Source organism: Aulostomus chinensis, chromosome 5 (genome assembly GCF_037954235.1).
Source record: "Aulostomus chinensis isolate RoL2024-O1b breed Wild chromosome 5, RoL_Achi_v1.0, whole genome shotgun sequence".
Lineage (NCBI taxonomy): Eukaryota > Metazoa > Chordata > Actinopteri > Syngnathiformes > Aulostomidae > Aulostomus > Aulostomus chinensis.
In genome coordinates this window covers 18,038,118-18,064,468 of record NC_141324.1, presented here as the reverse complement: position 1 = coordinate 18,064,468, position 26,351 = coordinate 18,038,118, and the positions used below count along the sequence as shown (strand labels likewise).

At 41.6% G+C, this 26,351-nt stretch overlaps 1 protein-coding gene across 4 annotated transcripts in view; it reads left to right on the top strand.

Annotated features, from left to right (window-relative positions):
- The window catches only part of tnr (tenascin R (restrictin, janusin)), a 158,235-nt gene that overhangs the window by 127,331 nt on the left and 4,553 nt on the right, over window positions 1-26,351 (top strand). For all 4 annotated transcript variants that reach the window (XM_086203625.1, XM_086203624.1, XM_086203626.1 and 1 more), the window contains 8 exons: window positions 963-1,082; window positions 2,832-2,975; window positions 12,306-12,436; window positions 15,445-15,577; window positions 17,221-17,372; window positions 17,633-17,729; window positions 24,606-24,767; window positions 25,298-25,461. In XM_086203625.1, coding sequence (XP_086059751.1) covers window positions 963-1,082; window positions 2,832-2,975; window positions 12,306-12,436; window positions 15,445-15,577; window positions 17,221-17,372; window positions 17,633-17,729; window positions 24,606-24,767; window positions 25,298-25,461 — 1,103 coding nt within the window. The remainder of the gene's footprint in view (window positions 1-962; window positions 1,083-2,831; window positions 2,976-12,305; window positions 12,437-15,444; window positions 15,578-17,220; window positions 17,373-17,632; window positions 17,730-24,605; window positions 24,768-25,297; window positions 25,462-26,351) is intronic.

Here is a 26,351-nt window from a genome sequence, read left to right as displayed (position 1 = left end):
GCTGAGGGTCTACTAACCACCTCATCCGGCTAGAGATTTGGAACGCATGCAGTACTTTGTGATCTCTTGCCGCAGTCTTTGCTGTGCCAAAATAACACGCATGGAGAGAAATTGGGGTTGAAACACTGAGGTTAAAGGTATAATTAGATTCCGTATCAATTTTGGCATGTCCAGCAGTCTGGGAATGAAATTAGGAAGAGGGCGGGGAAACAGTTGGCTCCGGAGAATAACTGAGACAATCTGCAGCATATTTTACCACGTAATTTCTGTTTGATTTGATCCAGTTGAGGGAACGGCGATGGCAATGACAATGACAAAGAGAGTCATTATAAATCAGTATTTGTGCAAAGCTGTTCTGTGTCTGGGTCTATAATTATCAGTCGGATGGGGTTATAATATTTTTTCTATTAATCATTATTTGGTTATACTTGATTTTTTTTTCATGTGATACAGCTTTGAAATCCATGGGAAAAAGGATGAAAAGATACTGCAAATTCTCACCATCAGTCTTGCTGAGAAACGTGAAAATTGAGTGTTTATCAGAGACATTTTTGTGCGTTTTAAAGGGAGTTGAACAGACTAGAGCTTCCTGTGACTTTCAAGAGATGATGCCTCCCAAACATTCTGTATTCCGGTTTTGTTTTGTTTTTTTCAACTATGTGTTCTGTTTTATTTTATGTTTGGCTGGACTGGAGCACTATAAATGCAAATATGGCGTAGGTAATCACAGTTCTGAGAGACCATAGTTCATTGCTGATCAAGAGTACGCACTTGGTCAGTGGTGGTGAAGGTGGGGAGTTTCTCACTGCCTGCTGCCCGTTCAAAAGAGTCAATTTGAAATTACATAATACACAATATAACCTGACCAATGCAGTCCAGCCATATACTACAGTAGGTTTTGACCCTATTCTTGTTTGTTGTTGGCGTTGTTTTTACAATATGTTCTTATGTTGTAATCCCAGCTATGGACATGCCTTCTGAGTTGACAGCCCTCAACATCACTCCCCAAGGAGCCCTGCTGAGGTGGAACCCCCCCCTGTCCAGTGTGGATAACTATGTGCTAACCCTCACACACAACCAGGGTAAGCTGTCATCTAAACACTTGTTTTTATTTTCTGTTTCTTAGACAGTGGAAGGAGTAAGAAATCTTCTGTTAGTTTAATCATCAGTGCCTTTTTCTCCGTACTTGGAACAGCATTATCAACCGTACATCAGCCTTTATAGCCAGAACCATATGTTTACAGAGCAGATTTTAGAGGACAGCCAAGATATTTGATGTCTGTTGTTTGCGTTTCACTTTGTTACCCTCACCGAAGCCTCTAGATAAATGAATATCTACTTACTGATTGGATTTGGAGAACAGCTCTCCCTATCTATTCTGCTGAATTAAATGAGTGAAACCTAACGCCGTAACGGGCGGGCTTGTTTTCCATCATTCCGTTGCATTGTGGGGAGACGAGAAAGGTTTCCCCGTCAAGCGGCGACATCAGCGTGATGCATCCCTCAAGGCAACACAGATGCATTTGTCTTGCTTTCACAATAGTTCATCATGCTTGGTTGAACTACAGTACTAAGGCTCGGCAAAACCATTGCACTCATCACACGGCATAAGCTTGTGATGCAAGCTGTATTTTCCCTTGGTGACAGCCGTACATCCAGATTGGTGAACGATGGCCTTATTGCTCGACTGTTTATTATTTGCTCCCTGATTGGCATGGACACCTGCCAGGTTAAACCAGTCATACATGCAGCTAAAAGCTCCTCGACACACAGAGAGCTATATAAAGTACAAGACCTTTCAAATGAACATTAGCTACAGTTGGCACTCGTTGGCCTTTGCAAAGATACTGTAATTTTTTTTTTTTTTTTAACACACCTGACTAAAGTTCAGCAGCGCTTGAATTTTCTATGTGACTTTTATGAACTGGTTGGTAAAAAAAAAAAACAAATGTTAGGGAAAGCATATTTTTCATTCTGGCAGCGGCACGGTTATCCTGAGAAATCTGTATTGCTCAGCTGTCAGAGTCGATGTGTAAATTACACCCTGACTGTTTGGATTGCAGCCAAATGATTTCAGCTACAGAGAAACCCAGCAAGGGTTTTAAAGAACTGCTATGCAAGTTGTGGACAAATTCCCTTGAGTGTCAGTGTATTAAACCCAGGTCAATAAAAGTCGTATTTCAATGAGCATCGTCCTGCATCACTTACAGGTTTGTTTTTTGCTATAGGCAACTGGTAACACTCAAACAAAACCATCAGAGTACATACAAAAATACATGTATGATGGAAAAATACGATTTGTACGTGGTAACGAAGCCAAACTCAAATTGAAAAGGTATCAGGAGCAACTTGACAGAAACTGTTTTGTGATGAAGACAATATTACTACTTTATATTCTTTAAAATCATTTTATATTAAATTATTTATTTGTAATTTAACTATCACCTTTTCAAGTTGGTTACATGGACAATTAGTCATGGAAACACCTTAAACATACATTTGCAATATGAAATAACATGGGATGTTCATCCGTCTTACGCTCCTCAGTCCAATTTGAATGCGGAGTATGTTCCATAGTCTGCCTCATTTTTGCAGAGTAGTTTCAAAAGCACTATGAATATAGAAATCCTTCGAATTGAAAGAAAAAGCCCCCAAAGGTGATCAAACCGTGCCGGTGTCGAGATTCAAATTGTTCCCTTGCCGAGGTGCATTTTTTTCTAAGAGATTGAATATAATCTATTTAAATGAAACTAAAAACAGCGGAAGTGTGGGACGGTGCAAGTGTAAAAAACATGAAAAATCTCGTGTGCGTTTTACTTCTGTTTTTGCAGTGACAGCTGATACTTTCCTTGTGGAAGGCAACAAGCAGGAGCATCAGCTATCCAACCTGAAGCCAAGCACCACCTACTCCGTCGCTCTCTATGCCACTAAGGGCCCCCTCACCAGCGGCACCATCATTGCCAACCTCCAAACACGTATGTATTAACCTCATTAAGTTGGTCTCGAGCTGGATAGCGAGCAGCGAGGGTGTTGGAACTTGTCGGCGGGCTCTTCTAGGTCATATCAAAGTCATTTTTTGTACAGCGTCATGGCCGCTCTTAAAATAGTAGGTCAATAATTTAGCTTGACATCAGCAAACTAATTTCACCCAGGGGATTAATAGATTATTCAAAAAAAATTATCACAGTAAACGGGAACATGGTTCTCAAGTTAATTAAACGTTAATTAAATTAAAGCAATATAAATTAAGAGATTGTATAAATCAAAATGAAGCAATACAACAAGTATTCATGAACTATGCAAACGTCACCAGGAAGTAACCGAAAATGCCATTTAATTTGATGGAAAGGAGGAGGAACACGTTAGATTTCAGTTTGGCGTATTATTGAATATCAATTTTCATTTCAGCCAATATAGAAAAATAAGTTGTGCTCCCATTGATATTGAGCATTAAGTTCACCCTTGTAATTCCCCCATAGTGAATTCAGAAGCTGAACAGTTTGAACTGTTGGGGGGGGGGGGGTCACACTGTCATGCAGCTTCGGGGGGGTCGGTGTAGTTGCTGGTGTGGTGTTAAGCTTTCACTTGCATTTGTATGAATTACAAAACAATGGCCTTTCAGGAAAAGATTTTGTTTTTCGTATTGTATTTTATTGTTTAGTTCACAGTAGACTTAACGTGTCTTTACGGATATGATGTGATGTCCTCTACCCACTAAGGATCTTTATATGGCTGGTGAAACATCTCTGTACCAATACAGAAATGTATTGAATGTAATGTATGTATTAATGTATTGTAATAGTTTTTTCTCCGCTGTCCTGTGTGACTTTTGATACCAAAACAACCGCGGCGTCTTCAGCTAATCCATCCAGATGTGCTGACTCCATTCAGTGTGAGAAGTGAATGTCAAGCAACAGTGACAGGGGCTTATCAAGGACATCGCTGTTCACATTATTTATATCAGCTGTGCTTTTGATGGATATATCAGGGTTATTTGACAGTACAATTCCACTGAAATCACAGGCTTTTTGTGTTTAGCCTGCTTCACTTGAAAGTGACACTCAGGCAGCTCTAATTACATTTACCTTTATTGGGTGGCTTTGCTGAGAGAAAAAAAAAGTGTGAGGTGAAGGGATTGTTCTAGTTTAGCTGAGTTGCAGCTCTGTAAACTTTATTTTTCTTAAAGAAAAAAAAAAACATTTCTGTCAGCAGAGGAGTTTATATCCCCCAAGGAGAACCAGAGGTACCTGTCCTGCACTGCAGCAGAAACGAAGCACTTGGAACAGAAACAAACAGCAGGGATGCAGAGACTGAATAACATACAGTAGATGAGGCTGAGGAGAATGAAGTGTACCTACAACCATGTCAACACTCTACATGCTGATAATAATTCAGTAAAAACAAATCTTCTTGGCAAGACAAGAACATTTAAATGCATGATGATATTATTAAAACTGGCAGGTGAGATTTGAGGAAAACCACTTCCAACAATTACTGATTAAATAACCTGACAAAAACACCAATGATGTAAGGAAATTACTCTCTGAAATCGGAATCAAGGAAAACATGGAAGTTCTGCAGCCGAGGACCGCGAACAGCACACAGCACTCGCTTCAGTGTTTAATCCAGAGATTCAGTAGGGACTTGACCCGATTGACTAAGATCACACTTGACTCAGTTACCTTGTACTGTTCTCAAGCACAATTGTCTGCTCACCCCACCCCCCCCCCCCCCCACCTCCCCGCTGGCCTACACTCATGTTGTTCTGGGCCTGACCTGGCATGAGCACTCTTACATCATCACTGGGCTGTGCATGAGAGCCTGATTGGTCTGAAATCCCACGGGTCACGATTTATTCATTGAGTCACGGGAGCAGTGAAACCTGACTCCCAACTTCTCTCCTGTTCAGACTGTAGACTGTAACACACTGCAACCAAAGTTTGCATCCAAAAGTGTAGATTCGTGATTCAGTGCAACATACAGCAAACTATGTTTACCTGGGTTAACTCTGTGTTTGCTTGTCCACTGTATGTTAGGAATCACAATAGACTGATTACTTGTTCTCCAGGGTTTAATCACTGGAATTCACCCTGTCTGTCCACTAAGCTGTCCACCGAGCCACAGTGCCACACCCCACCGCACTCATTATGACAGCCACACCGCCCAGCCCAGCCCACAACCTGCCAAATGGATGATTGTAATTGTAAATGTAAATGTTATTTTGCTGTATTATTTAAAATATCCCAATTGTTGGAACGGTGTTGTCACTGAAACACGCCTGTAAACATCGGAACAAAGGCTGCAAATGTCTCCAGGTCTCTCTCCTCCTGGATGGATAACTCAGATGTGAGTTATTCCACCGTGCTTCTGTAGCTGTAACCAGGAACTGTGACTGAGACGCTGCAGGACAACAGACTCTAACTGAGCGCACCCTGTACGGCTGACCCTGCTGCTGTGGCAAAGCTGTCCGTCAGTGCGCCCACAGGCCACGCCCACGGGTGTAGAAAGAGCTCTTAACAAACAGACAAATATTTCAAACAATATCTTTGATTAATGATTGCTGGTTACTCCTGCTGTTTCTCTTATGCACACACACTTGCTGTGTCTCTGTGTGTATGTGTGTGTGGCCATTTATCTACTTTTTTCCCTGCTGGAATCAGTAATATATTCTAAAAAGGCAACCCAAAACCGCCCACCTGACCCGTGGGCTGTGGGCCAACCCACGCATCACCATGCTCCTTGCTCATGCAGTTGTACCGTGCAGAAGCCCACCTCTTTTGTCCGCGTCTGGCCCAAGAAGCGCATCGCGGCTGGGTGCGGTATGGAGCTATCACGCGTATCAAACAAACTGGACTTTGCCGGGTAAATAGTACAGTACTGAGTAGGTCCTAAGGCTGGAGGTTGGTGCTGGGACAAACTGTCCAGATTAATATCAAATCAGGCCTAAAACAAGCCCGCAGCCATTGTAGAGTCATTAATATGCGGGTGATGCGGTCCTGTTTCTCAGTCTTTTCATGGTGTGTGCCATATGTTAGCAAAGCGCCGGCTCTGTTAACGTGGAGCTGGTCCACTCTGAACAGATGCCTCGTGTCCAAAAAAAGCAGACTCTCTGCCTCGTGAGTCATGTACTTCAGCTACTCCAGGCTTCTTCAGTGAACAACTGAAAAGGAAACAAGCAGTTCTATCACGGTAAGATTTTCATATGAAAGAATTGGGAAAATTGCTGTGATGTCGGCAAGCACCGTAGAATAAGAAGACACGGATTGTGTTTTGTTATGAATACCATGTCTGATTGAATCAAGCACACGGTTGGAGGCTTGCTTTTGTTGTCGGCCTCTTCTGAGTGGAATATATTACATCAATCCTCCCCATTCTGTTTTAGGGAAAATACGGTTGGGTAGAAAAGACACAAATAAATCACATTCCTCCACAAAAGAGGGAAAACATCTTCAGTTGCTCGTCCTTTTCTGGTCAAACGTGTCCTGCAATTACAGAACAAGCATTTGAAAATAACATCCTTGCGTATGCAGCATGGCTGAAGCTGTGAAGCATTTTTGGTAACATTTCAGTTTCACATATTTTTCAGCTTTCATCCTATCGATGAAAGAATAATTAAGTTTTGCCTCATTTCACAATATCAAGGATTGATGATGGATAATTCCTGACTCCTATCCAAGTTATTGATGTCCTGTGAGTGACTTGCTGCATTTATATTCTCAGGCAACCAGGCGTCGCAGTGGGACTCCTCCACTTTACTACTCGCACAACCCAAGTTGATAATTCAAGCCCTTAAATTGAACATGTGAAGCCCAGTTCAGTTGCACTCACTCACAGTTTGTTTTCACGGGTTGATGTCATCCTGTCTGAGAGGGAAAAGGTAACACATTTGACTGGATTAGCCATCAATTCTGGCAATATCTGCTGTACAAAGAGAGAAATGACCATAAACCCGGTGAACCACGAGCAGTTAGGGGAAGATGTGGTGGGCTTGTTACCGTCTACTTTATCAGTCCCCCACCCTTTGATTGTTGCAGTCAAAAATATTTGATTTTGCAGCTGTTTTTTCAAAAAATATGTAACAAAATGTGCAGGATTTTTTTCTTTGAGCATTGTTTGATGGAACATGATGTGAGGGGCCGATCAATTTGAGGTTTGCCCATAAAGCAAGACGTTGGTGAGGTATTTGAACACTGTGGAATGAGCTTTTCAGTCTTGAAGAGTCAGATAGATGAAAAAAAAGACCTTGTGCAGTTGTGGGAAGGGCTATTTTATTTGCTTCTTTTATGGCCAGTGTGATTTACAGCATACTGTCCCACTATGGGAAATTATTATTTATCTACACGCAAACTAAAGACAAAAAAAAAAGAAGATAGAAGACAGAAAGCAAGTAAGTGGCCATTCTGTTATTTTGTTGTTGCTTGGAGTATTTTGATATCTCACCTCCACGCCACAGTAGCTCAACACTGACTGAGACTGCTTGGCACCCCAAAGGCTAGTATTTAAGTTATGGACCTGGAAAATAAGGGATTTTGCTATGGGTGTCTCCATAAGCCTGTAGGCTGGAGCACCAAGATTTTTTTACTCCTCAGATGTCTGAGCCCACTTGCTGAGAAGTGCTTGGCAAGTTTTTGAAGGCACCAAGATCCTTCCCGCGGGCAGCCTTACTGAGCTCTGGCTGATCGTTGCTCACCAAGTGCTGAGACTGCTCCTGTTACAGAAAAATAATATCAGTTCTTCAGGCGATTGGGGCTCTCTTGACAGTTTAATATACTTTAAGAACCCTGTTGCCATCAAATCTGTGTTACTAATTCTTCCATTACAAAATGTAGCAGATTATTCAGCTATGTTCCAGTATTACCATGTGAAATTAGGCACCGTCTTGAATTCATGAGCAAATTTTTGTCTCCTGCACGAATTTAGGAGATGCTAACCTCATACTTGTTGCTGGAAGCTACTGGAGAACAAAGAAAACCAACACCAAACCTCAACAAAACATCTGTTTTTATTCAAGCCACAAGCTCAGTACTCAAATAACACTTTGATGTGCGCTAAAAAGTGCTATAATTTATGGACAAACGATCATTTTTTAGGGTTGGTTTTTTTTTTAGTCATTTGAAAGCCTTCATAAAAACGTGCGTAAAGATACAAAAAGTCCCTTGTAGGTAGGTTTGAATTGTCGTTCTACTGTAATACGCAGAGCAAATGCAGAGACGCTCACGTTCTTGCTTTGTAATGTGCAAAGAGAAAATTAGAACATTCGATTAGATGTCATTATTTGACAGAAAGTAACAATCGAACAAGCAACCACCAAATCCACTCTTGTCATTTGAAACACTGCCGGGTAATTTGATCAAACTCAGCCAACTGCCTTGTCAGTTGCCAAATGCAAATGTCTTTTTAGAAGATTGTAACACAGTGCTGATATTATTATTCCATCTGTGGGATCCATCCACAGCAGAATTGTGCGAGTTCATCTATTCAAATGAGTTACATCCTCCAAGTGGAGTGTCTCACTTGTAAATAGGTAAAGCGATGTTATTCACACTCGACTGTATAAATTCCTCCCGCTTGTCTTCATTCTACAAATTACCGTTGCCCATGCCGCCCTTCCCCATCTGCTGCTTTGTGTGTCTGTTATTTTCCTCTAACACTGTTTACACTGTGTGTTAATGAGACATTAAATGTAGCCAAACCTATTCATCTCAATCTCATTGTCCAAACCTGCGCGTGTGAAATTGAGCTTCAGAGTCGCTGGAATTGCTGGCGACAACCTGTTCACCTGCTTTGCCGCTTTTCATGCAAAGGTTTAATTGGAGTGCAAGTGTGAGAGAAAGGAAAGGACACAGAGATTGATTTAATTGGAGAATGAAGAGCAGGAGAGGAAAAAAAAGAAAGAAAAGAAAATGTTTTTTGGGGGCCATTTCCTTGAATTGAGAAATATACCCCTCTCGCCTCTCTTGACTATTCCCTCTCTCATCTGTCCCCCCATGGGCACATAATGCAGCGCCATCAATACCAGACGATGACGAAAACAAAAGATAAACTGTTCATTCTCTTGCACACTGAGGTAGAATGGCAACCTGTCAGATAAAAGAAGAAGGAGGAGGAAATGGACAAAGAATAGGGACTTTAAGAGGGCAGCAAAAAGAAAAAAGAAGCACAAATGGAGATAAGGAGTAAGGAGGAGAAGGAAAGACCCAGGTTGATGTGGGAATATGAGGAAGCAGACAAAGGAGGAGAGGGAAGATAAATTCAAGAAGGTGTAGGAGAAGAGGAGATTTGCACATCACTGTGGACTGTTTTTTTTTTATCTCAAAGTGCACTCCTCCGCCTCGCACTCTTAAACACCCTTTGTTTCCACTTTTTCCCCTTACTCTTTTGTCCCTCTCTCTCTAAATCCCCTGTTGCACAATGTGGAGCTGCCTATCAGAGTCTCTGGGAAAAGGTTATCAAGGCGGCTACATGCTGTTAATTACTGAGCTGTCACCGATCTCTCCGCACGCGCAGACATAAGGATTTAAACGAGAAGCGAGCAAGGGTTGAAAGAGTGTGGGTGCCTCTGGGTTTGATGTCCCTCTGAGTGTCACGATCAGAATGAGTGGGAGTAAAACAACAGAGATTTAAATCAGGTTTTGCAGATATATTTGTCAGATGTTTACAGGAGTGACTTTTGGTCACACAGCCCACAAACGCACCTCTTTATGTGCCTCCTTCACACTGACTGTTGTATGATGACAAGCTGACCCCGTGTCCACCAGTCATGATGTAACTCCAGGAAACAGATTTTTCTGAATAGAGGGTCATTTCTTTTCTATCATGCACTAAAATGAGGTTATAGCGTGTCACTGCTTCAGCTACCAGTCGGAACATCGGATATTGACTCAAAAAAGGGTGATGTAAGGTGGGGAAATTGAGGTGAGTCTCCCTGTGATGTGGTTAAATTATCAACAAAGGCACTGTAATCAAGCTGAGTTAAAGCTGTGCAGAGACCAAGAATATACTTGAGTGGTGTGATGTAATGTGCAGTAAAACTTGGGTGGGCTTGCTGATCAAGGGCTTGAATGCTTTTGAGGGTGTGACACAACCAAATTATATCACTGTTTTTCTTGATAAGTCCTGCAGGGATTGATAATTGTTGCAACTTGGCATACACTCACAGCACATCTGCAAGAATGGCTTGATATTTGTTTTGTTGGCATTTTGATGCGATATATATATTACTTGTTTAGCTAGCAGTAGATGAGCGCTTAGTTCATTTAGCTGTCATTCAGAATCGACCTCCCCCGATGGCAGACGTCTGAGATTTCTGTCTATCGGTGCTTCTCATCCCCAGTTGTCCCTCACAGTGAAGGAAAGCAGAGTCATCAGATTGGTATATTTCAGCACAAACATTTAACAAACACTGATGAAGTGTTTGACACGATGGTGTTGTCTTCGGGGACTGCGGCTGAGTTGTACGACGTTGCTGTGTTGCTGGTGGGACAGCGTTTAGAGGAACACCAACTCAAAGGGCTGTCCTTAAGATTCGGATGTGGTTTTGCAATGCGGAGCTTTTTTGTTTTTTTTCAATCTTCATTGGTTTCCATCCACTTGTATCGACATAACCTGTGTCAACAAATTATGTTAGCTGACCAAAATTAATATGGATTTAATCTCATTAATGTTGTCTGTGCACATATAATGAATTTTCCATTGTTGTCTTTACATAATGAGCCCTACCATCACATCGGGTGTAGTTTTATTTTTTTCATTACCACGAACCCAGCAAGTTCATTCAATATACACAGTCTTTGTTCTGCAAATAGTCACTAATGCACCAAATGTTTGTTTTTTATTCTAGGGCTGAAACTGTTTTGCAGGAAAATGGAGTTGACTTCTCTTCTTCAGCAGGAATAGAGGGACTCGGCCCTTGTTTTCCCGTTTCTGTGAATGTATGCAAGTCAACCGCGAGTCCTGCCAGTTTCTATGGAAATCTTCTAGATCAACAACGTGTTTGTAAACGAGCCCAACCTTAAGTTTATTTTCCATCCTGGTATCACCGGAGTGCTTCTTGCTGCTATTCCACATGAAAAAGTGGCCAAAAAAAAAATCGGATGCTTCGTTTCCACATGGATTTGTCAAGTGTTCATAAATCCATGTAGAAATGAAGCATGGCAGTTTAGATTTATTGTTAAGTGTAGGAAAGTCCAAAATTACAACGTTTCTCATTCGTTTGCCACTCGTCATCACCCCCTCTCATTCCATGTGTCCCATTTAATCTAGCAAAAGATTAAAAAAAATCAAAAAGTACCGAGGAACAGACTTGCACATGGTCTCATAATGAGATTTGTAGCCGTAAGAATAATTGAATGATGTCAGCCTTGTCCTTTGGATCTATATTTAAACTGTATTTACACTGGAAGAATTGCATTTGCGGATCAAAATGCAGAAATATCTAAATAAAGAAATCCTTTGAAGATGGCCCTCAGCAGCGCTGGCATGGACAGTTTTATATTTTAACACATTCTGCTGTATTCGGTTTAAGCTGATTAGATTTCTTTGAAGTAGGGTCACTGCTGCTCTCTTCATGGATCTCTATGCTCAGAGAAACCTCCAGAGACTTGGCCGGAGGAGCAAGTCGACTCGTGACCTATAAAAAAAAAAAAGGTCCCTATTTCTGTCAGATCAAGTCGAAACTTCATATTTTATCCTGCTGTGCATCAATGGGCATCATAAGATGTTAGTTTACTCTTTTGCTTTATTGGCCGCTGCTGGTAATACGGCCCATCTCGTCTGTACTACCTGTCAGACAATGAAAACTCTGCAGGACACCTGACCTTGAGCTCTGTTACATTCCTCATCTGTCAGCTTGCCACATTAACAAATAAACCACATTAAATACTATAGTGATCTTCCAGGGGAAAACGAGTATAAATTGATACAAAGTATAAATTGATAATACAGCTGATGGAGTTTGTAAAAGCATGCGACTTTCTATTGTGCTAAGATGTTGTTGTTGCGTTTGCTTGAACTTTGTGTTGCGTTGGGCTGATGTGGCCTGATAATGAGACGTGCAAAACTTGACTTTCCTCTTCTAGCACAAATTTTCAGCTCTAGACACTCCCTCTACCTGATACTTTAAACTCTACTCTATAAAACCTTAAACGAGAATTAAAATGAATGAATTAAAAATCCTGCAAAGATTTTTTCCAAGCTGCACTACACTGACGTGTGGAAATGTGTCTTTTTAGGAGGATACGCTTCCCTTGTTTTTTTCAGCTTTCTAAATTTATTGTAAAAGTTCCTATTTTCCTTCTTTCTGACAGCCATGGATGCCCCTCTGAACCTGACAGCCAGTGAAGTGAATCACCGCAGCGCTCTCATCTCCTGGCAACCGCCAATCGCAGAAATTGACAACTACATGCTCACCTACAAGTCGGTCGACGGAGGCCGTAAAGTATGTGTATACACACACACACACACACACACACAATCATATTCCGTGCTCTATATTTTCATCTATTTAAGCAGTTTATCTGAAATCAAATCAGGTTTTCACATCTTACCGTGTTCCTGTTGCATATCCATACGAACGTGTGTCAGGGGAACAAACTCTTCTTTTGTGAAGCCACGTATCTGAAAATGGAAAATCTAAATCCGTAGATTTTGTTGCCATGGGTGGAACCTCCTCTTGGATTTAACTTCGTATACTCAAGTCGACTCAATATTCAGGAAAAGAAAATGAATGCAGAATCACAACTTTAAGACAGCCGCTTTAAAATTCGAGTTTTATTTTACAATCCTGTAATCCCTGGATGTGGACGCGCGCACACGCACATATACACGCACACGCACATATACACGCACACGCACATACACAATCACAAGGGAGCAACACAGTGAAATTGCTTGTCCGATAGAGATATTACTTTAATGTGCCTCTGTAGAGACATTGTTTATTTTGATTAAACTTGTCAGTGTGGCTTAGTGATGGTAATAAAGCACATTAGTAAGAAGTGTGTGGAATATCCCATGAAGAATTAAGTGGAACCATCTCCCATGATGCTCTGCAGTAGATTTTTATTGCCGTTTAGGTGTGTGAAACACACAGAGACGGTTCCTTGGTTGCCCATTATCATGACATTAATAGTGATCCTTTAATGCAGTGGATGCTTCATCACTGTCTTGCCCGCTGACCCTGCATGTGGCCGACCATCAGGTGTCACCCATGTACTAAGAATGCTACAGGAACTCTCTATATTATCATTGAGAGGTCATTTGCTGTCAATGCAAACAGCTACAGCCTCTTCACCAGACGGTCACACAGGCACAAACACTGTTGCTTTTCACAGATTGTACCGCCAAATCATTTTGAAGGAAATTTGCAAACACAAAGTGCACAGATCTGCGTGTTTTCTTCGGCACAGTTTACATTCCTGCTGTCAAAAGTCGTGTGGAAAAAAAAACAAAACTTTACGCAGTCGGCCATTTTCACACGTTATAGCCGGGGAAAGAAGTGTAATTGACAACCCCAATTTAATGAGCCGACATGCACTGCTTGCCCACCCTAGCACACGTGGATCAGTTTCTCTTCAGATCACTTTCTGTTGTGCTAAATGTCTGGACAAGGGGGGGGGGGGGGATGGTGAAAACCAGCTGCCAAAAAAAAATAGCAATCATCAAACTGTCACACACTATGTCACTGTAACTGCCCCAGTTGATTACAATGATTATTGCCTGCTGCAACTGTTTCTACGCTCACATTATGCGTCACAGACAGTCAGAAGCATTGAATTTCTGCCCTTAGACCTGTGTTTACTTTGGAATGACATGTCATGATGGCTCCTGTAAAAAGCACCTATAGAGAGAATGTGTATTTATATTTTCATGATGGCTCCTCCATCTTTGCATTCGTCGATCAAAGCAATCAAACTCTTCCATCTGAAAGTGTATTTGTATAAATCAGCAGCCCACTGACAGAAAAAAAGCCCGTCTCCCACCTGCTTACACAACAGCTGCAAACTTTGAACACGGTCTTCTTTTAGATTTTATTCAAATGTTCATCCGAGAGCTGCTTTAACAATCAGCGTCACATTTTGAACTCGGAACATTTCAACAATAAATGAGTCATCGCACTCGGAGCAAAATCCCTGCAGCCACACACTCAAGTGCACCTTGTGAGATGCTCCTCCTGTTATCTGCTCTTCAGATCCGTCTCAGCTGAGCATATGTGATGGTTTTATTTAGCCACATGTTTGTGAGCTTTACAGCTGCTCCATACAGATAATACATCATTGAGATTTGCACGCAGTAGTTGTGAGATTAATTTCTTATCCGATCAACATATCAGTTATAGTTTGTAAATGCATGTTTCAGCGTTTGTCGAGTGTATCCCTGGAGTGATAACACGTCACCATTCACACACAGGGACAAGCATACCTCTGACCACTCAACCACACATGCACAGTCGATGCTGAGTGTATGAAGGTGTATATTATCCTTGAAAAGTCAGGGTTATCTCAGTGGTCGTAAAAAAAAAAAAAAATCTTGTCTCGACCCCCGTAACGGTGAGAAAATATCTGCCTGTCCTCCGAGACGGACACACCCTGTGTACCGGTTGTTTCCCATCATAATTCACATGGACACATTGCCTGGAAACGTGTGATGTGATATAATTTTTTCCAACTTTATAATATATTCTCTCTTTTTCATATGTCATGTGTATCCCAGCCAAGTGCTCCACACACGCAGACACATGTACGCTTGTTAAATCCGACAGTGCGAAGCCCTCAAGGTTTCTGCTTATCAGCTGCACGAACCTGATGTGGGTGAAAACGCTCTCAGAGACGGTCAAACACATTGGCTCGCTGAAATGGGCAGAATAGGAGGATTTTGTCTGGAACAAATGGAGTGAACTGTGCTACATTCATGACTTTAGCAACAAAAATAGAAATCTTTGTTTCCTGATTGTTTCATTGCTTCTCAGCTTGCCTGTCTAATGGGAGTCTTTTATCTCATCCTGTCGAGTTTCAGCCCCGACCCTTTTTCTTTCCTGGTCTTTCATACCTTTTTTCTCTAAAGCTCAGTCACTTTTCATAAGTGAAAACATATGCCGCCAAACTTGTTCTAGCTGCCAGCAAAAGTGTAACTTTTCCTAATGAAATATTAGTTTTTTTATATTCTTTCTAAACACGCCTCATAGTTTGTGTAGTGAAACATAAACAAGCTGCCGCGCGCTTCCAGAACAAAAATAGCTTGAAGGTTTCTTTGTTCCTCTTTTTGTCATTCAGTTCAATGTTTTATCAGTGACCTAGCAGAATTCTGATATAACCTATTTTTTTTACCCTGAGCTTTCCACTGAACACACTTTTAAATTGCTCCCTTTTACAGAAAGCGGTGTTCATATCTGATACCTTTAACCCTCCAATGATATGTGGATTAATTTGCTAATTGTTTGTGTTGAAGGAGTTGATCTTAGATGCAGAGGACACGTGGATCCGTCTTGAGGGACTGGCTGAGACGACAGAGTACACTGTCAAGCTCCAGGCTGCAAGAGGACTGGACACCAGCGCTGTCGTCTCTACTACCTTCACGACAGGTGAAAACACACGCACATATTTCATTGTTTGCTTTAAGCTCAAAGCAGTTTGAAAGGGGACAGTTTTCTTGACCTCACAGAATCGCTGCTCGCATTTATACTGTTTTATATCCCAGTCACAGAGACAACAGTGCACAATAATGAGTGTCAGACAGTTTAATCCCCCTATTAAGGGAGGACTCCTCCACTCCTGCTGTACTTCTGCTGGAAACTATGATATTAAATAGTCAGAATGTAAGTGGAGGCTGTGATGGATGTCGAGCAAGTTCTCAGTACCGCTTTAGTTGTCATGACAAATGTCTTAACTTACATGTTTACACATTCAACGACAAAGCAGCATTGTGTTTTTTCCCCAACTAATGATGTAAGTGCAGTATATTCATGTTCTTTTTTCGTTTTTTTCAGCTCCATTTGGGTGTCCACCATTTTAGAAGGAAAATATCTGGCTCTCTAGCTAGGCTGCCCCTTTGAAACTCAATGGTCCGAATTATCAATTAGGAAACCCTCAGGCCAACTGAGTTTCATCAAATCAAGCAGCGAAGAAGCTCAGACATGCCGCTCTTCCCTCGATTCAGTTTGACCACGGGATCATGCTTTGCTTTTTGGCCCCTAAGAACAGGAATCTCCGACTATTCTCCTCTGGAAAAGAGGAGACGAATGCTGCTAATAGTGTTCATGTACATTTTAAGCATCTTTTATGGAAGATTAGAGGTGGTTAAAACCGTAAATCTGTTAACGTTATATCTAGGTAAAGCTCGCATTCTGCCCATCTACCTTTAAGAGATTGTGCACTTTGAGCACTGAGTAGTCGCGGTTGTGGCGAGTGCTGAGTCTTGCTAAGTCAAAGCTAACTGTCCTCACTCAGAGGACCTCACATCTGTGGCCTGCCCCTCCGTTCTCACCACACAATTATTCCAGGTGATGTAACATCACCTATGGATTTCACAAGTGGAAGAAGTAATTGTTACTGAGTGCAGACTCAATATATAAACATGATAAAGTGCTTCTAATATTAGTTAGCAAGCTAACAACTGGCTCGTCAAGCCGAAGCCAGTGCTTCTTCCTGACAGTTTCTCTTCTTTGGCCTGTTTGCTCAGTGCAGGTGAAAATGTGAATAATTCATTGAATTAAACACCTCCAGTAAATTAATCTCTGACAGCAGCGTGAAATAGGTGTGCACGTTGAAGACAGGGACAGCAGCTCCCCTTGTCCTTGCTGCTGTCACCAACCTCTGTGGCACAGTGGCTGCCGCTGTGTTCACGCCAAATACAATAGAGGCAGCGCTGGAAGCCGTTCACCGTCTGAAAGTACCACAACTTTGTCGCTCCGCTCTTTGGGGCTTGGGACGTAGCGTACAGAGGGTTTATCAGCGTCTTTTACCAAAAACAAACTGCCTGGTGCTGCAAACATTTTTAATGAAAGTGACAAGTAAAAAAAAAAAAGTTCCACAGAGAACTTGAAATATATGTGGGCCCCTAATTATTTCACAGCACATTATTTTTGGATAAATCCTGAATGGTGTTTGTTTGTAGCTGCGCGTTTGACATTCTTCTGCAAGCTGAGTCTCTTAAAATAAAGAAGGAAACACAAAAGAAATCAAAGCATGTCATCACTCCTCCTCTTCCTCCTCTGCTTCTCTCCAGGGAGTCGTCTGTTTGCGACACCTCAGAATTGTGCTCAACACCTGCTGAATGGAGAGACGCTGAGCGGCGTCTACACCATTTACATCAATCGAGACCCCAGCCAGGGTGTGCAGGTGTACTGTGACATGACCACTGATGAGGGAGGCTGGATTGTAAGTCACTGTGAAAACAAATCTTCTTGTGATAGCACACACTTGCTGTAACTCCTGCCAGTTGGATGAAAATGTAGGGGAGAAGTGTAGCTGAGAAAATTGGAATTTGATTAGATTGTCAGACTAGTTCTTTATTAGTCTCACTTACAGAATATTTCTTTGATCACAGCGGTGAGTAACAGCTGCTATTTTAGTCTGAACAATTTATTTTTACTCATTATTTATTTATTTAAATTTCTGTCACATCATCACTTTGTAAGGTATTCCAGCGACGTCAGAACGGACTGACTGATTTCTCCAGGAAGTGGAGTGACTATCGAGTCGGTTTTGGAAACCTTGAGGATGAATTCTGGCTCGGTAAGACTCTCGACATAATTAATCTGGGGAAAACATGAACGCGCCGTTTCAGATGGAATTCACTTTGAATTCATTTTGACGTAGAATTAAACACCTTCTGTTGTGGAAACATCAATTGCAGGTAAAAGCGTGTATTCTCTGGATCCTGGGAAGAAAAAAAAAAGATAAGTGGAAAAGTCCCGCAGCTTTATTTCAGCTTCCTGTCAATTTACGCAGGAGATGCTGGCAGCATGTCACTGGCTCAGACCAACACCAACACTGAAGACTTTATCTCGCCTCCGTGACTGAGGAGAACTTGATAGGTCCAGTCATTAGAGGCTCGTAACTTCCTCAGGTTCCAGTTGATACATCTGTACATGGCAAAGAATAATTTCAGCAATATCTTTTCGGTGGCCTCGCTTGTAAGATGGTTCACTCTGGAACTAAAACCCAGCTGCCAGACACCTTCTTGTATTATTTGCTCGTCTCATCTTTCAGCGCGCGCCATCAAAAAGTCGACCCTGTTCGTTACTGGGTGTTGTGAAAGCTCATTTCTCTCTGAAATGACTGGGTAATTGTTTTCAGCATCGCTCGATTTCCAAGACAAAAAAAACAACAACAACAACAACAGAAGATCACTTTTTTTTTTTTTTTGATGGACTGCTGACTGCCCCCGCTATACCCCCACCACCTAAAAAATAAAAAAAAAATCTAATTACGAAACAATAATTAGATTCATTAAAAAAGTGCAAATGAGTTATGTTTCTTCACGAGCCGTTTTTTTTTTTGTTTTTTTGTTTTTTGTGCATGTTATTGTTTTTGTGTAAATGATGAAAGGAATATATTACATGAATATTTCATGAAGTAGATCAGGACCTTCAGAAAAATGTTTTTTTGAGCTTTTTGATCAGAGAAATTAAATAACGTGCGTGTTACAGCTTTGTATATCGCTACATTATAACCGAGGAAAGGCTGTTACTCTGCCAACATATATTGGATCGTAATATAAAATGGCTGTGGCAAGCAGCGGCCCATTAGTGACTAAGCACACTGTAATAGGTGATTTCATGAACAGATTTTTAGACGTATCCCATCATGAACTAGAGCTGACAACATAATGGAATCCGTGGTAATAGCTCGCTTTTTTTTCTTTTAAGTCCTCTATCCTATAAGTTGCTTCATTGGTTAAATTTAATCCGTGTGTTTGTGCTGTAGTTGAATTGATTACGGATGTCTGCCGTTCTTATTACTTTGGTTCAACACCGCAGGGTGCGTGAACAGAGGTAGATCTTAATGTTTTATCACTACAGGAAATGATATTGCTGCCCACGGATATAAATGAACAAATCCATTTGTTGTTTTTTTCCCACAAAGTGGAGTTGTTACTTGCGGAGGCTCGATGTAAATATTGGACGGGTGTCTTCATCTCTGATTATGCACTCGCCATCCAGAGAGAAAGCACAGAGAGGGAGCAATCTTCTTCACCAGTGTAACACCAAATATTGTCATCAGCTAGGAAGTGACATTTTTTCGCGATTTTCACAAGCGCTGCACCCTGATTGGGATCACCTGTCAGAAAACTTAAACTCGCTTGACTGAGATTGTTTAAGTTGATATTCAAGAAATGTTCTTAATATCCCAGTTTTTGTTTTTTTTGTTTGAATTTGGCCGCAGGGTGTTTTGTTTTGTTGTTGTTTTTTTGGATTGATTTTGCAATTTTCGAATTGATTCTGTCACAAAATGCTAGGCTAGTGCCGAGGGATGTTAGCTGTGGTCAGTGACAGCAACTCGCTAAATCATCCCAAAATACAGGATAGAACGTAATTTGTTTGCATGAAATCAAATCAATTAAACCAGCCCAGCTAACAGAAACTGCCTGTTCACCCTGCCAATGTTTGCCATGGTTACAACCATCGATAACAGAATCCTTTATTGCAGAGTGCAGTTAGAAAGAGTTGAAACAAGAGAGCCTTTGTATAGTTTTATTACCTGCTAAGAAAACCCCCCAAAAAACCAAAAGTCAAACTGAATGGTATTAAACAGCCAAGTCTAAGTGGACTGTGAATTCTGCGTACAGCCCTGATCTCCTCGGGACAAATACCATATCAAGCCATCTCAAGCATTTTGCTTTATTTTTTAGGCGCCCACTTTGCCCCCCCACCAAAGCCTTTCTTCTTTCTAACGCTGTACTCCGACCTCTGAGTGCATAAAAGCAGCTTAATGTCACCTCAGGGTGTAGCTCTACTCTTGGCTCTTCCTCTGATGCCAGATAACAAGCCAGCACAGAACACGAAGCCTCAGTTTACAGGACAAATGTCGGGCTACTCTTTTCAAATTGTCTGTTGGAGCTGCTGGTAAAGAGGGTTGGGCAGAGGTGTGCCGCTGTTACTCACAACATCAACCAAAGCTCAGAAGGGAACAAAGAAATTAAATGGATTGAGTCATTTTATTATTTGCACCTTTTGGTGCTGTGACATGTCAAAATGTAAAAGACAGTCCGGGTTATTATGTAATCACCACAAAATGGCACAGGGTCACTTATTCTTTCTGTCCTTGTACAAAAAAAAAGCAGGTATTTGAAGTTGAATTTAGAAGGTGATGTAGCGAGTACTTAACTTTTCATTACGGCTGGATTTATTTGTGTCAAGATTGTGGATAAAAGCTCCGATTGTGCTGCTTCTCATCCAGACGAGGAGAAAAGAGGTCAGGAAGAAAAGGTTGTACGAAACAGCTTATGTAATAAAAGGTTTTCTCAATTTTGTATCCTCCGCTTCTTTCCTTTCCCACAAAGGTCGTCATTGCCAAGACAGTTATTGGCAAGATTTTCACTGTGGAAAAGTACCAGATAATCTAAGTCAAGAGCAGTCAATGACAGCTCAGCAAACCTGTCTTATTTGAGAGAAATTTCCTGCGTTCCTGCGGCCATTAACTCCAAGGTTCCGTGTTAGTATGGAACCGTAGTCCCTAGATTTCAAGCCGTGACTGTGTTGCAGTTTGCTGAAGTTGACACTAAAGTTCTGTAGGTAAGTAGTTTGTTCAAAGCACGTTTCTGTTGTAAATACAGGCTAAACCTGGTCACAAGAAAGCAAACTCGCTGTACGGAAGTAGTATTTTTTGATTTTTTTTTATGGATTATATGGAATAGCTTGTTAAGCATAGATAAAACTGTGTCATTCTTGGCATTTGTGACCAGGTTTACATGTTGAACAAAACTGGGAGAAGTTGCATTGTGCAGCAATTGAAGTTCAGCCTAGTCAAAGCTAGCAGTCTGTCATAGGGTGAGGAAATTCTTTTAAAAAACTAAGAGATTCTGTCCTTTTCAGACAACATTTAGGGCCTAATCCCCCCAATTCATTGTGTTCAGGGCTAGTGCATAATAAATCAAAAAGAAATATTGTCTGCTGTTTATCCGTTGAGCCAGTAAGACATGGTGGTATTTCTGTTGCTAGCATTGAATTGACAGCTGCATTCTTCTCCTGCTGAGACAAATTCCATTCAAATTCATTCTCTTTTCCTTCTTCTCTTGTTTGCAGTTTCTTTCAGCGTTTCCTGAAGTGTCCATGTTCTTTATCATGTTTGTAGCTGCTCTGAAGTTCCGAAGCTTGTAGCATCAAGCTCGCGGCACTCGGAGGTTTCCACACGTGACGCTGAAGTCTCTCTATATTTCCAATCACAAAAGTTAAGGGGGTTCTCTGCTGTCTTGGCTGGGGACCAATATAATCAGCCATTCTTTTAATGGGGGGGGGGGCATCTTTTCAACTTGGGGGTATTCCCTGATTTTTCCACCCTGTTGCAATGCCCATGTAGACGGTGTATCTGCGGTTGCAAGTCAGAAACACTGAAAATAATTGTAAAGTGCTCTCATTCTTATTATTCTAATTTAATCTGTGACACCAACCTGCCTGGGAAATAAGGATTAAAAAAAAAAATACAGATCAGAAGTGCCCATTAATACGCACTGTCTCCATTTTTAAATCAAGTCTAAATCGTTAGTGATTTTGGTGGCGGCACCTTTTAACTCATCAAGTGTCCTTAAAAATCATCATTACATAAAAAAGTAAATTGCATCGTCACACAGATGTTCACAGCAGTTCAAAACCATTGGACCTTCACTCGCGGCTCCACAGATGAGGTTCGTGCTGCCGCAGCCCCGGAGAGCGATCGTATTAAACATTTAGCTAATCACCTCCTCCACACACAGAACAGCCATATACCGGACAGTATGGAACCATAAATGTCCACATTAAATCCTAAAGAGACACTTAACTGGACAGCAGTAAAGACTGAGGAAATTACACTTTCATTATTATCTGTTACAGTTTGAAAGTGGTGGGTTTTTTTATTGTTGTTGGAGGGCAGTCTGTTCTGCCTACACGCTGACCTCTGCCAGTTTTATGCAGAACACAGAGTCGTTTTAATGATATAATAACGGTGAGAAAGCGCGGTGGCTGTGATTATTATCCCATTCTCTTTTCTTTCTTTTTATAAACCCCCCGTCCTCCGGTCCCCCTTTTTTTTTTCCCCTGCATAAGTGTTAGTGAAATGCTGGTAATAAAATGTGACAGGATGATAATACTGGTAGTATAATAGGACAGGAGCAGGATCATGTGTCAGAATGCATTTTTAATCACTGCAGATGGGAATTGAGCAGTCTGACCTGGTGAAACCGTTAAATGAAAACTGTTAAAAATTACAGGGGTTTGATTAATTGGCGATAATGTGGTCGTATTATACAATGGGAGTTAAGGATGACTGAGCGTTAAACACAGTTTTATTGCAAAGATTGCTTTTTCTCTGTCACCGTACGTGCCTAGAGGTTGTAACATCGACTTTATCTGTTTTCCATTGACATATTACTGCAGACTTAGTTTTCTCCCTCTCCCGGATTTCTACTTCCTCCTCCTTATCAGCAAAGGCTTGAGGATCTCTTTATTTTTCTTCATAATTTCTGTGGGTTCGGGAAAAGTACACACACGAAGGTTTCTGTGGGAGGTTAAGCAGGGGCGCAGGTTCTTTTCCAAATAGGTGCTTGTTATAATCTGATGGTGAAGGCGGTTCCAATCTCTCAGGTCGGTGTTGGGTCTTATCACCTGTCAGGGTCCAAACGAGCCTCGCATCTGCTACATTGGAGATACAGAGCCAAGCATATCTCTAAAAGCTGCAACATGTGGCATTTGTGGGCTTGAGGGAAGAGAGGGGTGGGGGTGGTGGTGGTGGTGGGGGGGGATTTGCCTCTCATCGGTGCCCACCATCCACCTCTGTTTGACCAGCTGACATCTGACACACTGCTTATCGGGATTCAAGGCTTTACACTTCAAAACTGCAGGTGGAAATAAAGCACATCTCACCAGAAATAATCCAGTTTACGTGGTTGAATATCATCAAAACAAAATGAAATATTGAGTCATAAACATTTCATGTATTTTGAATTTATTTAGCGAACTATGAAGCTCAATCTACCGCATGTTTGTCACTCGTAGAGGACAGATCCAGACTCTGCTCCCTGGAAATGTAAAAGATCAACAATGTCTGCCTTACCTGGTTTTAGAAGGAGGGAGACGCTTCTACCTGCCTAGAAGTACCCCCAGTCTTTTTGTCGTTGTTTGTTTTTAACTTCTGGTATTCATTTTTATTCAAATTAAATTCAGCCAGAGTGTAAACATATCAAGCAGTGCAGACAATTAAATTAGTGAGAATGTTGTAATAAGTGTCTTATTATTATTATCACTGTTACTTTTTAGATGCAAAAAACAACAGTAGCGCGTTTTCATTATAAGTCAGCCACGAATCGCCCTGTTTGCCCCTTAAATGTCTGCACTGGCTGCTGCTGACTCATCACGTGAGCGATGACCGCAGGTGGGTCACGTCGGCTTTCTGTCCCACCACAGTGAGTTTTATCTCATGGATGGAGCAGCAGCTAACTAGTGTCCCCTTCATCAAATCATCTGATGAGTATTTTCACAATTAATCAATGAAGTGGCGGCGGTTTACTGTAAGCTGCGAGGAGTTCGACATAAGAAAATGTGACAAGGCCGATCAGAACATGTTTAAGCCCAAGTAATAAAATAGTAAAATCAATTCTGAACACTGCAGGAATCCTGAACAATGAAGAGAGAAAAAGGATGCTGATATTTTGGAGTCCTTGTAAGAACTCTGGCTGAACCCGAGTCCATCAAATCCTGAGTTACAGTGGAGCTGGAGACAAAAGAATGACTCAGAGCCTGCGCATCGATGCATGAGAGAAAGAATCTGGTCCTGGCAATAATCCTGAATCGGTGACATTACATCAAATCCTGTTCTGCTCCGGGTCCAAACGCCATCACTCCAGTTTTGTCATTGTTACCACGGCCAAACGTAGTCATGTGACTGCTCCCGTCTGACTGTCTTTTAGCAGGATTACATAGAAGTTGTGAGGCCGATTTTTACCCATCTTGATGGAGGAGTGTAGCAAAGGAAACGGATCTGTTTAACGTGGGATACAAACACATGGTTTGGGTCAGTTCACCTCGGCGGAGGGATACACTCTCCAAGTGTCCTCTTAGCTAATTATTTAGGAGATCAATCTACATGCAAACTTTACTCAACTTATTTTGGGATGCTTCCAGCACCACTGGATTGTGTTCGTGTGAGTTCTAGTCCCTCTCCCACTGTCAGAACTACATCTCCTATTATCTGATTGGCTTCTCTTGTGTCTGTTTGTTGTGATTGTTTTGATTGTGGATTGTTGCCGGCTGGCATCTCCGTCTGTAAAGACTAAACTACATAATAATCTGCTGCTCTGATCTTTCATCTCTGATTTAATGTGTAAGTGCTGGTGGAACTGGAAGCGACTCAGCTGAAGATTGACTGTCCCTGCAGTCAGATAAAGTCTGACAATACTGTTGTTTGTTTCTGCAGGTCTAGACAACATCCAGAGGATTTCTGCTCAGGGCCGGTATGAGCTGAGGATTGACATGAAAGACGGACAGGAGTCGGTCTACGCCAATTATGACAAATTCTCTATCGGAGATGCTAGGAACCTCTACAAGCTCAGGATAGGAGAGTACAACGGCACCGCTGGTACGATCCCGGATGTGTAACTGACTTACCGCAGTAACTTCATTTATTAAAGCCTCGCCAGCCTGCGTCCTGTATTGAATCATCCAGCGAAGGCCTCAACACTGACAACTTTTTACTAAATGAATCTTTTTAATGACAAAATACCACTATAATGTAATACGGTGTTAAATAAGGTGTATCACTATTTCTCCACTGCCATCTGCCATTTTTCCTCCCACCTCCTTTCCTCTCCCTGATGTCTGAAATCCATCTCAGCCCTCCTCCACATTTCCACTCTTGTCCTCTCCCTCAGTCTCTCTCACAGTCTGTCAACATGACCATATGCCAGAATTACCTGTCATCCCCTCATGTTTGTAATTATAATTCTCTCTGCCTAAATACGTTCCGAGAGCCAGCAGCAGGACTCCATTCCTCTCTGTTCCTGCCTGCTCGCTCTTTTACTTCCCCTCGTCAGGTCGTTACTCAGCCATATGCCGGCGTTGCTCTATATTTGCTGATGTTTAAGAAATGTCTCTCTCCTCTAAACCCAGGGGACTCTCTGAGCTACCACCAGGGACGACCCTTCTCCACTAAAGACAGAGACAACGACATCGCTGTCACTAACTGTGCCTTGTCCTATAAAGGAGCCTGGTGGTACAAGAACTGCCACCGGGCCAACCTCAACGGCAAATACGGCGAGTCCAGACACAGTCAGGTCAGTCACAGACAAGTTCACATTCGTCCCACCATCCAATAAGAAGCAACCGCTTATACAGGAAGCATTTGAGGGCTGTGACACAACTCCCACAACACCGTGTTACTTCCTGTTTATTGTGAATGCTGGTTATGACTTTAAATGAAAAAGATATAAGAAATCTTCCGGTCATGCCTCAGAGTTGTGTTTTGTGTGTGTGTGTGTGTGTGTGTGTGTGTGTGTGTGTTTATCACGTGAATTGCAGCAGTGTGTGTGGATGATATTGCCTCTAAAAGGTAAACATCAGTGTCGTCTATGAAATGCCTGATAACCATATGAATAATTGGACTTTCCCTCAGAGTGTACTTGTACTTTATAAAATGGGGAAAAAATAGTAACAAAATTTTAACTTGAAGATGAAGAGCTAAATGTCAAATGAAATGTCAGAGATTTCTGCAAAAATCAAAATAACAATGTCCCCCTTTGCATTTAGAATGTTTCACAATTTTAACAAATTCAAGTTGAACTCAAAACTGAGATGAAATATTAAACCGTAGGTAAACGGCAGTTCAGCCGACTCCAGGGAGGCCTTCAGCACTTTATTTTGGCATTTACTGGTTTGATTATGACAGTGTGATTAAATGTTACCGTTCCTAATTTTGGAGGTTAATCAGTTGTAAATTAAACTACAAGAGGAGACATTCGAGTTGGTCATTAATCCATCAAAAGGTCGTCAGTAAAGGGAAGAAAAATGTGTGTGTGTGTGTGTGCGTGGGCAGGGGCGTCTGTGTGTTTTCTGCCTAAGAATGTCTAATGCAGAGTCCTAATTTCCCTTTAGGGATTAACAAAATATCTAAATTGAAGTTAATCTTAAAAATGCACCACTGTGAAAGGTCAAAGGAACATCACTA